Here is a 17978-nt window from a genome sequence, read left to right as displayed (position 1 = left end):
GGAGTTATTACATACACTAAAAGGTTCTCATGGAAAATTGATGCCATTCATAAATCAAAGGACAGGAGCATTGCACGTCTGCATTTTAATAGTTATCTGCTCTGTAAATTCTTACTCTATAAGATCTTTGCCATACTCCTGGGGAAGCATGTTCTAACCTCGCCATAAATTGGTCAGTTGATAACAGGGTCTGCATATCAAAGGACTGTTCAAACAGTGTTCCTGGGGCTCTTGGTATTGTTCTGTTCATTTCTATATTATGGGAGTTGCTTCTTGTATGTGGCCACCTTTGATTGGTTAGTCTCCTCCCATTGCCCCTGTGACTCTGCTGTGTAACATCTGGGTAGTAATTTATGATGGACCATCCCTTACAATTGTATGTAACACGAAGTAGTATTTTCAGAGTGAGCTGCCAGATACAGGTTGGCGCACAATAATAAGCAGAAAACAGGCCTACAAAAAAAGAACAAATGCAGTTGTTTGTTGGCTCATAATAGGCCAGCAGTACATGGGCAAGTCTTTTAACCCACCCCACTCTCTTCTGTTGTCTACTTCAGTTTAATACTGCTTCCTGTGCCCTACTGCAATCCACATAAATCCACTTTAATCATTTCACTCCCAGGGGCAACGATTAGCATCTCTGAACTGTAACTGTAGCGCTAGCAATGAAGTGCTTTTATAGTGCACGTGGGTGTGTGTGTGTGTATTCCCAATGCCCGAAGACCCTGCTACTACAGCACAGCCGTCAATTAGCCTTATTGCCACTTCATACATTTTGTAGCATTCAAAAAGTGTCTTTTTCTCAGAGCATATCTGACATTCAACCCAGAAAAGATGGAGCAGCCCATACACATAATATTCTCCATGTTGCATCGGCTTGCGAGAGAGACAAGACTCTTTGCAGTTTTATTTCAGTAGTATTTTATTCTCTTTAACCTTTGGATATAATTGATGAAGGCATCTGTAACATCCTAGGTGGAGATACTCTTTTTATCGATCTATAGGCAGGCATAGAGAGTTTGTATGGAATGTTAAACAGAAAATGTCATGGTGGCAGTTTACCCAGACCACAAGCCTCTGAACAAGTCTGGCATTTACAGCTTAGCCCAACCACAGCCTTCTGCACAGGTGCTAGAGAAAAAGACTATTGTATTGCTCCAAAAGCTTTTGGAGCCCATCTGTTCACAAGGCTGATGAATATATGGAGAAAAAACATCCTTGTCTAAGAGGTGCTTCACTATTTGTGTCCACAACAAAGATAGGGCATGTGTCTTGACTAAGAGAAGCTTGTTATTTCCGTGGCCTAGGGTGTTGGTGGCTATTCCACCATTGAAAAGATTGCGGGCTTCCTGGGGACTGGTTGGATGGGATGGGAGCACAGCTTTTTTGACATCTCATCCTATGTTGATATCCTTGGTGGACATGGTGGAGTTGGAGAAAGGTCTCTAGCTCCTGCCACAGGCTACACCGCTGACTGAGATCCGCGTTTAGTCCCGTGCCTGTCCTCAATCCTGTACAAATACAAAGAGATGCCATCTAGCCAAGTTCATGCCAACAGGTATATCAGACACAGAGTAAGAATACAGTTTCTTCTCTCACATTTCACTTGAAGCATCTGTGGCATGGCCATAAACTCTCAGTTTCAGCTTCCTGCATATGAAGTGTTTCTCTTTTAGTGAGTTGGCTTGCTGAAACAAGTTTGTTTCTCATGTTTACTGCCTAAATAATAATTTTTTTATTGATATTAGTTTGGAGGGCTTCAAGAGAGTTTGTGAATTGAATGTGAGCCTGTTTGCTCACTTTGTCACTGATATGCACAACAAATGCACAGCAGCATAAGTTTTATGGCCATGCAGCGTGCAGGGGTACATATGTCCTATAACCCAGGTCCAAGTATGGTGACTCACCTTGGTGTGGCATGGCCTACTCCACATGGACCTGCCATTACACTCAGACTTATCTGTCCCTGCTGAGCATGGCTGTGTACTTCTTTGCATATTTTTCTCATGGATTTCATGCTTTCCTGGACAGCGGCGTAATTTAAGGGAGTCCGTTGAGCATGCAGATGGTTTTGAAAACATGGGCAAGGCATTTCAGCCACTACTCAGTGCGAAGTGAAATCATGAACCATTTTTTTCTGCATCTCAGACGAAGCTCCAGACTTGCACGATACTGGCAGTATGCCTCACCCTCCTGGGGCTCTACAGTGGGTGTCATGCATGGAAAAAAAACCAAAACAAAACACCATGCAACATAAAGCAAAGAGAGAGCCCCTTTTGCATGCGGGCGGCCGTGCATCCCGCTGTAGGACGGTGTCCGCAGGAAGTCAATGTTCGATTAATGAGTCACACTCACAGGGACACTCACAAGACATTAAAGCAGGGCCATTGATCCGAGAAGAGGACCTAACCCATGGCATGGCAGTCCAGGCTGGCTCAGCCAACGCTGCAGCTGCTTACCGTTTTGCTTTCGTTTGGTATCTGCAGAGATGAGGCTGGGCACATGCGGTCGATGCCGTAACTTCAGAGATTATGTCCATTGATTTTGGCACGTTGGATGGCCACCGCTAAGACTCCTTGTTCTGCTTTGTGATTGCAGGGGCAGAGGGAGCCGTGTTCAGCAACTCAGTGGAGACCCCGCATGTCAGAGCGGAACCCTTCAAAGAGCTGCGGTAAGAGCTTTCATTATTCAGTGGGGGGCAGCTGTGAAAGAAGTAGGACTTTAAAGGGAAACTGTAATCAGTGCATCAGCACCACTGCTAATAGTAGGCACTGCATGGGGTCAAGTGATGTGAAACAGCTGATATGTAGTAAAAAAAATGTTTACAGTTAATTGAGGGACTGAATGCCTAGTGCGTGTATCTTTCTCTATCTCTCTCTCATTCTGTGTGTGTGTGAGTGTGTGAGTGTGTGAGTGTGTGTGTGTGTGTGTGTGTGTGTGTGTGTGTGTGTGTGTGTGTGTGTGTGTGTGTGTGTGTGTGTGTGTGTGTGTGTGTGGTTTCTTTGGTGTTAAACTCACCATACTGGGGTTTTTCATAAATGGGGCATTTGCTGCCTTTTCCCAAAGCACCTACTTATGGATCAACCCCTTGGCATAATATCTGAAGCTTTATCTCTAACCCTTTCACCAAAGTGCAGCTGTAAACTCTAAGATCCATGCCAGCCAACTCTGTAGGGAGATGATTGTGTTTCAATAGCAATTTTCCTTGCCGAGGTTAATGATCAAAGATTGCTTAAGTGTGTGTTCATAAAAAAGAGAAAAAAACATCTGAAATGTGCCTCTCTTGTACTCAACCAAAGAGGGAAAAGGGAAAACGCAGCGTGTGACACTTCCAAGGATCCTTCGGTTTAAGGTTTTGCATGCGTGAGGCTGACGGCAGATTATGGAGCATTTCCATAAGCCTTTGCCTGTCAGCAGAGAGCCAACAACAGTACAATTTGGATTACTGCCTGTTAAATGTATAGCCAGCCATGTTGCGGAGAGTCACGGAGCTCCTGTCTGGGATGCAAGAAAAGCAGCAATGCACCAAAGAAAGCTTGGAATACAGCATCATTTTATGTTTTAATAAAGTCCTATTAATTTACACTTATTATAAAATTCCAAAATTGTTCAATGTGAATATTGCAGCAGCCACAGTAACAGTTTACAGCTGTCAGTAACAGCTACTCATGAAATAAATATATACTGACAGCCTGAGCATAAAACTATTGATTGTGAAGTGCTTTGAATGGATACTGAACTTTCTGTAGCTTGGTGAAATGATGCAAGGAGTGAGGAAGCAATACGAGTCAAAACTAGACAGTAAGTGTTGGCCGCTGGCCTGTCAGTTCAAAAGCTTAACAATACAGACAGGTGAAACCACTTTGATTTCTTTCAATGCACTTCCAATACTTACTAATAACCATTAACCAATAGGCTGTGCTTATGCTAAGTTTGAATTGTTGTCTCCACATGCATAGAGTCTAGCACCACGGACAGCTCCTTGATGCCCTCTGGCTGAGGAAGTCCTACTTCTTATGCAATATTTAACTGAGCACAACCAATAATCACTCTGCCTTAATGAAGAATTAATCTGCTTTCATAAGGTCATCCTTAACCAACTGGCATTGAAACACAGGCAATGTTGTGTGAGAATGTTCAGAAGTCTTCTCCAGTCTGCACCTACCAAAGATCAGGCGTTTTACTATCCACACATCAGGGGAGATAAAGGGGAGATAATCCTACCCATTGTTTGTGCTGAAAGTTTTGACCAATTGCACCCAATTTGAACCTGGCTCCTAAACTTAGCTGCTTTGCTGCCATCACAAACATACGCCAAGCAGTCGGGAGATTTATGTAGAAGTCAAACATGCAGGAAACTACAAGATGCTATTCTTATCGATGTACAGCAGCAAATCGAACCTTTTGTGCTTTATCGCCCGTGCTATTGTGTGCTGTTGGGCTGACTGGATAATTACAGCATTTCAGGTAGATGAGGTGAGCAAGCCCAAGATGGATTCACTCAGGGTTCTTTAGCTTATACCTGTTCATGCTTGGAATTTTCATTCCTTCTGTACTTGGATGTTGGGCTCATTCTACTGTATGAGTGGACTATAAATGCATGCCATCTGAACATGGTTGGATGATGTCATAGAGGTTTTTCATGGGAAGGTACTATCTCTTTGACATGTTTAAGCAAGTGGGGAAATAACTTTATTTCTACAAGCATTAAAGAATGGTAAAAAGACTGACTTTAAGTAACCTTCCAGGATTTTTCAAGTCAATTTCATAAAACAGAATGCTACAGCCTTACAAAATTCTTAAAATCTCACAACCTTAACACCCTTAACATTGTCACCAAAAACAGCAAAATGTCTACAGTGGGCCTCTCTCAGATTTTATGCCTGCATTTTAGTGGTCAGTGAGCTTTAGTGAGTGACTGATAAGCATGGACATCAACCACGAGACCATCGTCCCCTTAAGCAATGGCCTGTCATGCAATACCACAGATGAAGTTTGAAATCTGCGCATATGTCCATGCATGGGGGTCAAACGCCACCACATCTTTCCTTCGGATGTGGCTTGGCAGACATCATACATGCAAGAGGCAGTGGAGTGTTGTGTAATGTGCCAGCTCACCAGCTCCTGCCTCTCGGCGTGGCACTGACTGTTCAAGCCAGACCTCGACGTGTGTAGTGAGTGCTGTTGTGTTGATGCAGACGAAGGAAGATCGATGGCAGTGGAGCTGGCACCGCCACCTCTTGGACAGACACTCTCACTTCCCTGATCGATGCCCGGATGCTCATCAAAATCTAATTAAAGGAGGCTCTCATTAACTAAAACAAATATGTGAAGTGCAATGCCAATAGCTGCATAGATGGGAGGAGGGACTGGCTGGGGAAGCAGCTTGAGGATGGCGGGGAATGTGCCTTTAGAAGGAAATAATGAGTAGTAAATGGTCTGTGGGGGCACTCCCATCTCCAGAACATATGCAAGCACACTCAAAAACACACACTCATGCATGTGCACACACAACTAGCCCCGCTGCTCCACCCGTCATTCTTGTAGAGAGAGATAACGCTAGCAGCCTGCCATACTGACAGGTGACACGGTCTAGCCAGATCTGAGTGAGGAGAACGGACAACCTACCGCAAGCCATCAGTCAAAAAGCAAGTGTGATCTGTGGGGTGAGGGGTAATGACAGCATTATCGTACTCTACATCCAAGAGGGACTGGCACTCTTGTGTATTCATCATTCTGGGGTCATTTTGCATCTGAGTGAGGGGATAACTGGAAGTTGGAATAACTTTATCGTGCCTTAGGTGTCCCGTTTTTCACAGATAAATCTGACATTTAAAACTGATGAATATTTGCCATTCTGACACAGAGAAGTGAGGCATTTTGGGATTTTTCTGGGGGAAAAATGTTAAAAGAGATAGCTGAAAACTTTTCTCCTGGGTCAGCTTTACTTACAAACAGAAAGTCAGTTGTCTGAATGTCCTCATATAATAGAGAACTTTCATCAAAGTTGACTGGCTCCCAGAATAATTGGTTTTATGGTGCAAAGTGTTTTTGAAAAGGGCATAATATTTTAACTGATGGCATTTTCTTGTGTAATTGTAATTTTTCAGATGTGCTGTTTTCTCTCGCTGCTGACCTCATCGTAACAAAGGAACAGCTGAATATAAACTTTAGGCCCAGATAGTCCTGGAGATTTCATCCACATAAAAGCAAAATTACTATCCTTTTCACTCTTTTTTTAAATAAAAAAAAGTGTGGCAGATAGCACTACCACATGCACAACCTTGTTTCCTAATACGATACTCACCTTTTCCATATTCAGTGCATCACATAATGGAAGGCGTGGGAGGGACTATTAAAGCTTTGAGACAATATATTCTGACAGATACAGAGTCACTGACCTACCTGTGGGAAAACTCTAACATTAGTCTATGAAAAATGAAAGGGGGGGAATAGAAAGTGGCATTCAATGAAATGTTTGGCAATAGAATGAGTTTAATAGAATGTGAGGTGTCTGGAGACTGGAGCTTCGGGGGCTTCTCTTATCTTGCCGTAAACGCCGTAAATGTATAAAATATAAATATAAAATATAATCTTTCCTGCTCAACAGCCGCGGCTGCAGGGGCGTTGCGCAGGGCAGAGGCCGGGGTGATTTGTAATCATTAAAAGCTGTCATGCGTCTGCAACGGAAGCACCCCACAGTGCCAGGGCGATATGCTCATTGCTCCAGTCCCAGCTGCGAGCAGGCGATGGCTGCCTCGTGGAGCCCCATTGCGGGCTGTATTTATGGGCGTAATTGGCTGGACGCTGCATGCCTCGTATGGGTTCCGCTCACCCTGGGGTCCTTTCATTACCTCTACACAAACCACACCTCGGATAATCGACTCTGCCAGTGGGCGCGGCAGAAATGGTTACCGAGGGCCTAAATTGGCCCATCCCTAAGGCATCGAAGGAGAAGAGCTTGCTCTTAATTTTCCCTGTTTTGTTTTGTTGGGTGAAAATAAGGTTCCTTATGCAGTTTTCATAGCATTTTACATTTCACAGCATGTTGAAGCTTTGATATCTCACGATCAAGTGCATGTACTCATGCAGCATCAGTAATACAAGCATATTCTGGTCATTAGTAAATCAGGTGGCTGAGCATAGTCAGTGAGTAACCGTAGCATAGTCAATGAGCAAAACTGGCAACATGACAGTCACCAATTCTGCCTTAGATCACTGCGATGCAGACAGCAATCATTAGAAACAGTGAAGGGCAATATAAAAGAGCCCGTAAAAAAATGTAAATAAATGTATGCAATCCTTTCCATACTTCCCCTGTGTCATGACATACATTGTTGCCGGTTGCGTGCTTGGGTAGTGCCTCTGATTTCAAAAAGAAGTGGGAAATGTAATTATCCTTAGACCTGAGCAGGGAATTCCAGATCTGTCTATACTGGAAGGACGTCTTTGCTTTGTTTTGGTTCCTCGATTCCCTTAGTGACTTTGTATGTTCTTCACAGTAATGCAGCTCTCTCTCTCTCTTTCTCTCTCTCACTGAATGCACTGTAAGCTTGAGGGGAATTCTGTGGGTGGTGGTCAGTAACGATGCAGGTCCCGTCTCCTCCGCCCGACACTTTAAAATGGATCGATTGAATTTCCGTTCATTATTTTCTCCTGTCCGCTACAGATTAGTCAACACCCTGCACTGCCGAGTAGGCACAGATGCCACTAATGCTGTGTCCCATAATCTGCTTCATTTCACTTCCTGACAGCCCCGTTAAAATGTCACTCCGGCACCGCCTGAATACCCATAGTTAGCAGATGCCGTAGCCATTTGAAATTCAAAATGATGAGTGCCAGATTTTCGGATAACGAAGGATGCTTTCATGTTTGATCAAGCCAATGATGCTCGTTTTTCTCCCCTTTGTACCCCTTAAACTCTGAAATACCTATCCACTTGTGCCATGACTCAAGAATAAAAGTTGGCAAAATGGTTAGCATTTATAGAATCTTCTTTTGCTGCTGCTGCTGCTGTCCCAAACCGTGCAGTCTATATTTGTGAAGCCTTTAATGATCTTGGCATCAACATGCTGCTTGTTGTTTTTTCCTCACTTCTGTCAGATTGTCTTTGCATAGCCAAACACATGCCTCCTTCCTCTCTTCATTGAAACAAATGCTAATCAGATCTCCTCTGAATGACTCATTAGCTGTGTTGGGTTTGTCTTTTGCCATGTAATCAGCAAATTCTTGTATATAAAAATGTATTCATATAATGTTTTGCTTATTATATTTTATACATTTACTGAGGTCTATTTAAACATTTAGGCACATAAAACAAGGTGTCAGAATGAATTAAATAAAATTAATTAAAATAAGTATTATACTATGTCATCCATATTAAATCAGGTCTGTTGCCTCATTAAAGCTAATTTATGCTGGGCAGGTGAGTAAGCCTATTTTTATTTGTGTCTAAATTCTGATGTAATAATTTGAAATCTTTGTTTGTGTGTGTATCCTCCCCACCTGGCCCCCGCTTGGTCAGTTTTCTTGATCCAGACAACCTTTGAGCATTGGCCGGAGGGACTTCCATTTCTGTAGCTATATGTTGGGATGCCACACAAATGTTTGCCAAAATAACTCAGGATTGTGAAGAGTATTCCACTCGGCTCAAAGAGATACTTCCCCTAAAACTGCTAGTGAGGCAAGCAGTGAATGAAGGCTAAAGGGAGCCAGATAGCATGGTTCAATTTACATAATGTTAAGTGGCACCTTCCTAGATTTCACTCATTATAAGTACTGCTGGAATTTGCCAGTGGTGCAGCAAAAGTTAAGTAAGGCAGAGTTTTAAATGACCTAGAACTCTGAAGTGAGTTGTGTGCATCTTTTAGCAATTATACGAAAGCACTGCCTCTTTTAAAAAAATAAGGCAAGGAAATGGGTATCTGAAAAATAGATTTAACATCAACTACCATCCAAACAAAGTAATGAACTTGCAAAGTCTTTCTTGTATAAGACACTTGCGTCGTTTGGGGCACAGTTACAGAATATCTTTCCTAATAATTTATGTTCAGTCTAGGGTCGGAAATGTACTGCCCTCAGTCACATTCAGGAAGGTGGCGTAAATGATATTATCTCCAGGGATCCATTTTCTTTCCTGTGTCTAATGCTCCCTCAAGCACACAAAAAAGATTTCTCATCCACTCCTCATTTTGTTATAGTATAATGCTCGATTAATTGAATCTTTTTGGCCCATCACAAAAACGAGCACACCTGCTGAACATTTGCTATTAACTGTTTTTCTTTTACCTTAGTCATGTTCCTAGTTGTGTCAATAGTATTTTACTATGCTGGAGGACAAAAACAAAACGTACCAACCCCCCACCCCTACCCTCCGCCTGCCACCAGCTGCATGGCTGCCAGCATGCTCCGCGCTCACATGTTCATGTCTCCTTCTCCTCTGCAGGCTGGAGTCTCCCACACGTGCATTGTACATGGAGGCTCCCAAAGGAGTGCAGATCCAGGCTGAGGCGGGTGACATCCAGGCCACATGCCGGAGTGACCTGCGCCTGGAGTCAAAAGACGGAGAGGTAACTGGTCTGGGGTTGGCCCCTATCTACTGCCATGCAACTGATGCCACTATGGGTGTGTTGGATGAGCTGATCTACTCCACATTGTTGACGTGCCCATCTGCCATTGGTTGCTATCCAGAGCAGTGATTCGCTCGTATCCATAAGTGGCCTTGGGTTTCCAGGCTGCAATACATCAATGGCAATTACAGGAGATAATCCACAACTCAACATTTGGGGAGTACTGATAACCTCGTAAGAAAGTGATTGGGTGTGCAGGGTTTGATCATTCAGGAGATTATTGCCATATGCTTGAAAAAATATGAGTAGTCACATCATCCATCATGGTCATGAAAAATGATAGCAGTGGGTTGATCTTTCTGCTGGTTACCTATGAGGCCATAGTAATAATAATAATAATAATAATAATAATAATAATAATAATAATAATATTTCATGTTTTAATGCACCATTCTAAGAACACATTACAGATAGAGGGATTGGAGGTATCATACTGTACTGTACAACACAGAAGACCAATTTACACAATTCCTAAAAAAAAAAATGGACAAGGTGAAAGGGAGTATGGGTAGGCTAGTCTGAACAGATGAATTTTGAGGTGACTAAACTGTCCTAATGAATTCAGAGAGATCTTATATTTCGGGAAGAGTTCCACAAGCGGTGTGCATTGCATCTGAAAGCCAGAAATCCAGCAGTGGATAGATGGGGGTGGGGTAGCAGAGAAATCCGAAAGGTAGAAAGGGGCCAATCCATGAAGGGCCTTGAAGGTCAGGAAGAGAATTGCATTGTCTAAACAAGCCTTTATGGACAGCCAGTGGAGATTTCTGAGACCAGGGATGATGGATACGCAATGGGGGAGTGGATGATGATTGAGCAGGTAATTACTCAGAAAACTGAATTAACTGAAAGGAATACCAGAGAGAATCGGACGTACTGCAGTAGTCAAGCTAGGAAGTAAGCATAGCAAGAACAAGTGTTTTATTACTACACTGGGACAGTGAGGGGTGAATTCAAAATTGACAGCATGACCAGCGGAGTTGATATGAGATTCAAATTAAAGAGACTTCTTACAGTGGAAGAGGGGGGACTATTATGTTAGATATTGGGGGTAGTGATTTTGGCAAGTGCTAAGGAGTAAAATTCAGTCTTACTTCTTTTAAATAAGTTTTATATAGTTTTGGGTCATCCAGTTTTCAATGTCTGTTAGGCAGGAACAGAGATTGAAGAGAGGTTTAAGAGAGGGGAAAGGCAAGGCAGATGACTCTTAACAAAAATGAATTGCTGTCTGTTGAGAAATAAGAAGAGAGCAGTGTACCTGTGGTTTCTATACCAGACATTTTTTCCAGAGGAAGTGATTGGAAAATCATGTCAAATGCTAAATTGAGATAGAATAAAATGAGAAATGTGAGAAAACCAGCATTAGTAGTACACAGGAGACAATTTATAATTTTAACCAGGGAAGTTTCAATGCCAAGAGCAAAAACCGGATTGAAGTAGTAGGCCGACCTGCATTGGCATCAAACAGCCAGGCTTACTTTGCTGGTGGCCTTGGTATGTTTAATTATTCTGCTGTCACAGAACCCGACCTATCATTTTCAAGGTACCGGCGGATTCAGAGTTTGATGAAATTCGGATGATGTTTCATTTTCTGTTATCCTATTACAAAAACAAAACTGAATGACCAAAACATATCAAGAGCTGTGTATTGCAATCACACTTTCCTTCAGAGTCTGACCAAATGAGTTGCAGGTCAAATGTTATCTTTTAAAACCATCCATTTAATCATGTAATCATTACCCATTTTGTATACATATAAGTACAAAACAACCAAGGTTTGGGTGCATAAAGCTAGTCGTTACTTAGCAACATGTTAGTTGATACAGTTCTGTTGTAAAAAAAAAAACAAAAAACTTGTGCTATTCACAAACATCATGAATATCAATATGGATAGAATGTGTCTCAACCAATCAGACTGCAAGGTTGGAAATAACTGTTGTATAATGAGTTGAAGATAATGATATTTATAACTAACTCATCAACAGGGTAAAAGTCTGACAGAGAAATAGTGTACTTATAAGGCTCGTTGAAACCATTGATGGAAAGGTGATGTAGTAACAGAATGAAACTGGTTGTGAATATTGTCAATATTAGGAAGGACAGAAGATCAGAATTCAGAGGTGAGGGTTTATGGGAAAAGGTTATGTGGGTAAGGTGGGTGGGTTTTTTTTACAGTAGAGAAAATACCCTTTTGTTTACTTTCTGCAAAATGTATTAAAATTGGAATAATATGCCGTTCTGGCAGTAGACAAAACTGTTTTGTAGTGAAACAAATCGTCCTTATAAGCAAGATGGTGTAAAGTCAGACCAGTTTGCTTAATGAGATGCTCTAAACAGCACTGAGCATATTTCATGTCTGTAAATTGAGGGCTATATCAAGGATCACTGCAGGAGAAGTGAGTGGGTCTTGATGAGTTTTATAGTGTTTATTTTAGTGGAGAGACAATCATTGTAATGGGTGATCAGATCAGAAGTGGATGCTGAGGTGGCTGGATCGAGATATAAGGTTATAAGGCTGTAGTGTCATGATAACGACTCTGCAGTTTGTCATAGGACCAAAGTTAAAATAAACTTTGTGGCCCACACATCCAGACAGTAACTGGTTATCAGAGCCATTCTAGAAAAATAATAACTGCAGGATGATGGGGAATAATCACAGAAGTTCTTACTCTGTCATGCAACAAGCTTACAAGGTTCTTTTTTTAGGAAAGCGAGGCCCAGGTAGCAGTGGGCCTGCACTGGCACTCACTGTGCCAGGTAATGTTGCCACAACAACTGCTTGCAACTGCTTCCATTCCAATAGCCCTTGGTGCTTAATATGCGGCACTCTTTTACCAGGAGAAAAAGACACCACCATGGCACGAAAGTCCCTCAGAGGTTCTGGCTCCAATTAGTTTGGAGGATTGCATATTAGTCCCCCTCCCCTTAGACCCTTCAGCCCTCTCCCTTCCTGCTCAGATTTGCTCAAGCAGATGCCTGGAGAATCAGCTGAGACCACTGCTTAAAAAGGGGTTCCAGGTCATTTGATGGGAATGCTTCCCCCAGGCTGCCAGTAATGACTCTGCTTACCTTTTTATATCCGGATGGGTTCCTCTGCCTGCCACCATAAAGCAGAGCTCTCTGGGGTCCCAGGAGAGAGGGGCAGGGGGAGAAATGAGGCTGATGTGATCCGGGTGAAGGGCTACGAGTGTGTGTAAGCAAGGCCGTCAGCCGTGGTCATGCCACTGAAATTGTATCAGTTGGCTGGATATACTGGGCTTGACTTTTCCCTACTTAGCTGAGCGAAGACTTTGTCAGATCAAATGGGTTTGTGCTCTAGTGGAATAACTCTTTTGGTAATGCTAGCCTCCATGTCCAAAATATCTTGATGAAGACAAGGAAATGCTAGACATCTTCTGTTATGTTTTCAAAAACCCACAGATTACTACTCAAATATACTGTATGTTGAATTGAATAAAAAGATAAAATAAAATATAAAAGGTCTGACTTTCTATATGTGAAGTTCCTCATATCCTTTATTTTTATTGTCTGCAGTGACAGTCTGCTTTCACTCTTGGAACCATTCCTTGAAAAATGCAGTTTTTATATATATATATATATATATATATATATATATATATATATATATATATATATATGTGTGTGTGTGTGTGTGTGTGTGTGTGTGTGTGTGTGTGTGTGTGTTACAAGAAGGAATATTTCACTGTTGCTATTAATGAAAGAAAGCAGGTAGTAGTCATCTACATAATGTAAACAAGATCCTATAAACTGACCTTCATTTGCTTTTAGTCTTAGGTTTTGCTTGCTTAGCACTTTCAGCAAAGGACTAGCCTGCTACACTATGAAGCACACTATGATTGTGATCAAGCTGTAGAAGCACAAGGTGATGAGCATGTATGGCTTGTGTCTCCTCTTTAGGAGGTACTTTAGACTTGAAGTTCTAATGGCCGTTCTCTTTTTAGATCATTCTGGATGCCAAGAAAATCAAGCTCTTACGCCTGCCCGAAGGGAAAGCCTCTTCTTCAGGAACCAGGCAGAACGTCTTTGAGGTGTGCGTTTGTCCCAGTGGGAAGCTCTTCTTATCGCAAGCTGGAACAGGATCCACCTGTCAGATCAGCAACAATGTCTGCCTCTAGACACCATCAGACACACACAAACACACACATGCCCCCCCCCACGACACCTACCACAAACACGAAAAGATATCCATAGATATACATACACGATTGTCCACTTATGTAAACTGCAAATCTGAAGAGTCAAACAGATATTAGAACTGCAGTTCTCTTGGGACCTGCAGAGAGACACTTCAGAGTAAAATTGGTCTGTTTTCAAAGGCAGAAACTTCTGGGTGGGACAATTTCAAAAGCAGAAACTTTCGGTTGATCACTGAAATATAACTAAATACTTCACCGGGTGTTGGCATTCGGTAAACGCCTTGCATTTTTTCCTTAGTGTCCAACTATTTCCACCTCATACATTTCTGTAGTCATTTCTTTGAAGAAGGCTAAACCTGCAATGTTTATTTCAATTTGATCTCATTGTAACATACTTGTGATCATCCTCATTTTCTTTTTGTTTTGTTACCCATCCTTCTTGAATCACATTATTGATATTGAATATCTGTAACAGAAATGTTTACTCATGGAAATAATGAGTAAATTGTTGTATCGAATGGGACACTCTCATGGTGATGGTGATCACCCAACTCAAAACTGTGCTTGCACTGGGACTGACCTAGTGCACCCACTCTGTTCAAAGAGGAGAACAGTGCCTGTGCCTTAGCTCAATGCACTCGTGGCAAGAAGAAGCACATCTCACTGACTTTTATTTTGACAAGGAGACTTTTTTGTTGACCTGTTTGTGATTTTGTCCCCTTCAAAACGAATTTTCAGTTGTACAACATACAAGAATGCAAAGGACCCAAATGACCCCGGCTGTGGGCGCATCTAATCACTGAGGTTTTGTTGGTGATAATTGCTTCATTATGAGATAGGGAAAAGACCATTGTTATTTAGTGTGAATGTCTTTTTTTTGGTCCTGTGTGTCTGTCTATGTGGCACAGCATTAAGAACAATTACATTTGGCCAAAAGCAGCTTTCTTTTATAGGGGCAGTTATGGAATTTGGTCTTTGCATTCTTAATGGGACTGTGTGTGTGTGTGTGTGTGTGTGTGTGTGTGTGTGTGTGTGTGTGTGTGTCTGTGTGTCTGTGTGTCTGTGTGTCTGCATGTGCAATGTGTGTGTGCGTATGTGTGTGTGAGTAAGTGTTTCAAAAAAAGTTATACTACAAGGTTTTATGTATTTTTCTCTATTTGATCTTAAATGATAAACATAAATAAACAAACCAGAAAGAGGAACCAAAAAGCTGGGGGCCTGAATGACTTCACGCAACTCAGTTTTGTCAGCTCTCATGCATACAATGTGCAGCACATCCTGTTCCAGATTGAGGATCTACTGCAAATCTTCCTTCCTATGTCTTTTTCATGTAATACCCAAATACATTTAAAATTGATCAGAAAGCTCCAGTGGCCCATTTTATTATAGAAATTATCTGAAAAGAAAGTAAATATCTGGATAATTTTTCCATATTTTAGATTTAGTGGTTATAGTGGTTATTATTGTTATTGAGTTATTTGTCTCTTTCTTTCCCTTCTTTATTTAAATCAAATGATGATAATTTGTTATCAAGTGAACATAATAAAAAAGAAGTTGTTTCATGATTGAAGATAAACTTGACTGGCACTGGCAAAGTAGGAGATTAGTTATCCTGCATCTCTTTGCAACTCAGGTTGCCAGTGCACCCTAAAAAATACCTTATTAAAAATGTATAAATTTAATTGTTTAAATGTCTAATTAGCAGTTCTTGCTAACATACCAAATTTAGTCACTGAAGGAGTCCACTCCTTCCATTTAATCAGATCCTCCAACCAAACCTTTCTCTAAAGCCCCACCTTCCAAAGACATGCACACTCTGTGCTTAGCCTAATTTTATGTGCATAGACAAAATAGGGAAGGACTGCCTCCCTGTAGAAGTTACCTGATTGGTTAATATAGACCATGTTCCATTTTTCAGTTGCTGATAACAGAGCCTGGCCAGTTACACTTTTTTATAACTATTTTAACGGTAACGGCCATGATGTAAAGACAGTTCAGCCGAAGTGTTCTTAAAAAAATTCACTGCAGCTTTAAGTTGCAGAACCTCCTCCCTCCCCCCAAAATGTTTTTAAAGCATATGACAAAAGGTAAAAGAAAAATGTCTTCACTACACTTTCATATTCAGTAACTGATGATTTATCATGAAAATAACATTTAAAAAATAAGCCATGTTTTATTCCTATCAGAGTAGTTTGCATAGTGATTCTTTCCACAGTAACAATTTTTACTCATGCTTTTGAAAGTACAAATAACCCTTCTTCAAATAAACAAAACATGCTCTTTGTAAGTCATTACCATTTACTACTTGCATAGTAAACAAAAAGGAATTAAAAGTGGCAGTTGTGATTATGACAATATAGTTTTGAAGCCCCGTTGTTAGTGGTTGTTATCGTCCTATTAAAATGCAAACTGTACTGGGTAGTGAAAGGTGATAGAGAAATGGGAGAAATCTTTAGGGAGTAACACGTCACAGAAGGGCTTAATGCAATTTATTCACTTTTGATTTTAAGATTAATTAAATGACTTGATACCCTGATGTGTGCCTGATTGCTACCTTTTTCTTTTTTAATAAATGAAATAAAATAAAAACTTGCTCCTGCATGACACACAAATAAATCCAATCCAACCTAAGATCAGACAGGATTCTCCAGTGGTATTTTTGAAAAGGGTTTTAATCTGTGTGTGAAAGATTTTTTTCTTTTACTAACATGCAATTGATGTTTTATATACCTCACTGTTAATGAGAACTTCAATAAGTTTAATAATTATAAGTGAGACATACTATTTTATCTTCTCCTTTATGCATTGAATTAACTTAAAAAGTGTAAAAAATACACATTTGGAGTGTGCAGGAAATCCTTAAGTACAATTGAATTTTCATAAGTTATTTGTTTTAGTTAGATTTTTTTTAGAGCAGCTTGCGTTGCATAATGTGGAGGTTCACTTTTGCTGTGTATATAAAGGTATGTACGAGCACAATTTTGGGGGGGAGGGGGTGGCTTGAAACTAAACATTATTAATTTTGCATTGCATTACGAGGATACTCTGTTAATATTCAGTTTGATTCAATTTGATGTTTTTCAATGTGTCCTCTAAAATATCAGAAGAAATATTAAATATTAAACTGATATGACATTTTTGTGAGGACTGAAGGCTCACTGTAACATGGTTTTCCTGCATTTGGTTTGTTTGGTTTTCTTTTTGTGGTAGTATTAATGAAAATGATCCTCACATTCTATGCAAAATGCAGAGAGCATTTAATAATGGAAAGAAATATGCCCGCTTATCTATACTAAATTTATGCTTTATGTATACAGTTTGTATTTATGAATTGAGTTGCAATATAAACTGTCAATAAACTTGTTAATAAAAGCATGTGAGGGCCACTGCCTTTAAAGTGTTAAAACTGAGAAAGTCACATAAAGCAATATTTCAACAACAATCAAAAATAAGAGTTGTTAGGGACTGGGGCCATAGCGAAGTAAAAGCACCTAATAATTAAGCCAATCTTATGAAAAGGTATCGAAATGCCACTGAGTTACTATTATTTCAAAGTACAGTACTATGACAGCTCATGAATAAATGGCAAAATCCATCAGGGGAACCAGCAGCAAATTCACTTAAGAACATTTGTGCTTTAAGTGGCAATTTGGAAGGGTTGAAATAACCCAATAAAAATTCACATGATTTATATAAAACCACATGTGATTGCAATGGGTTTGAAAGAAATGAAGTCTTAGAATGAAACTGCTAAGTGCATTACTGCCCCTGACCTTAACCCTCCATGACCTTTTGTTGGTGGCCACACGAGACCACGTCGGTTTAAAAGGAGTGCCATGCTGAACAAGTGGAAGCCATGGCAAACACGTAGCGTGGGTGCTTCTGCGTTTCAAAGTCTTGATTAGTGTGCTTTTTGGAATCTGTTGCAGGGAAACACTGCACTTTATTAGAAGAATTTATGAGAAGTTATAAGTTCATTTTAGACAAAGTCATAGTAAGATGCATAAACAAACAAAAAATACGTTCCCACACTATGTAAGGAATAATAATAATTAAAATCGTTTGCATCATGTCTTTGCTTGCTCCATGCAGAATATTGAAAACGTTGCCATGGTTTCATCAGTTCTGTAACCTTAACAAAGATAACTAATAATTAACCATATTTATGCATATTACTCATGCATTACAGGAGAGT

At 40.6% G+C, this 17978-nt stretch overlaps 1 protein-coding gene across 4 annotated transcripts in view; it reads left to right on the top strand.

Annotated features, from left to right (window-relative positions):
- The window catches only part of sgcd (sarcoglycan, delta (dystrophin-associated glycoprotein)), a 132847-nt gene extending 115689 nt beyond the window's left edge, over nt 1–17158 (top strand). For all 4 annotated transcript variants that reach the window (XM_027000107.3, XM_027000108.3, XM_027000109.3 and 1 more), the window contains exons 6-8: nt 2599–2671; nt 9446–9569; nt 13589–17158. In XM_027000107.3, coding sequence (XP_026855908.1) covers nt 2599–2671; nt 9446–9569; nt 13589–13762 — 371 coding nt within the window. In that variant the 3' untranslated portion in view covers nt 13763–17158. The remainder of the gene's footprint in view (nt 1–2598; nt 2672–9445; nt 9570–13588) is intronic.
- Nucleotides 17159–17978: the final 820 nt, after the last annotated feature.

Source organism: Electrophorus electricus, chromosome 8 (assembly GCF_041902795.1).
Source record: "Electrophorus electricus isolate QZ-2024a chromosome 8, ASM4190279v1, whole genome shotgun sequence".
Taxonomy (NCBI): Eukaryota; Metazoa; Chordata; class Actinopteri; order Gymnotiformes; family Gymnotidae; genus Electrophorus; species Electrophorus electricus.
The sequence above is the reverse complement of the archived record's forward strand: the minus strand, read 5'-3'. Positions and strand labels throughout refer to the sequence as shown.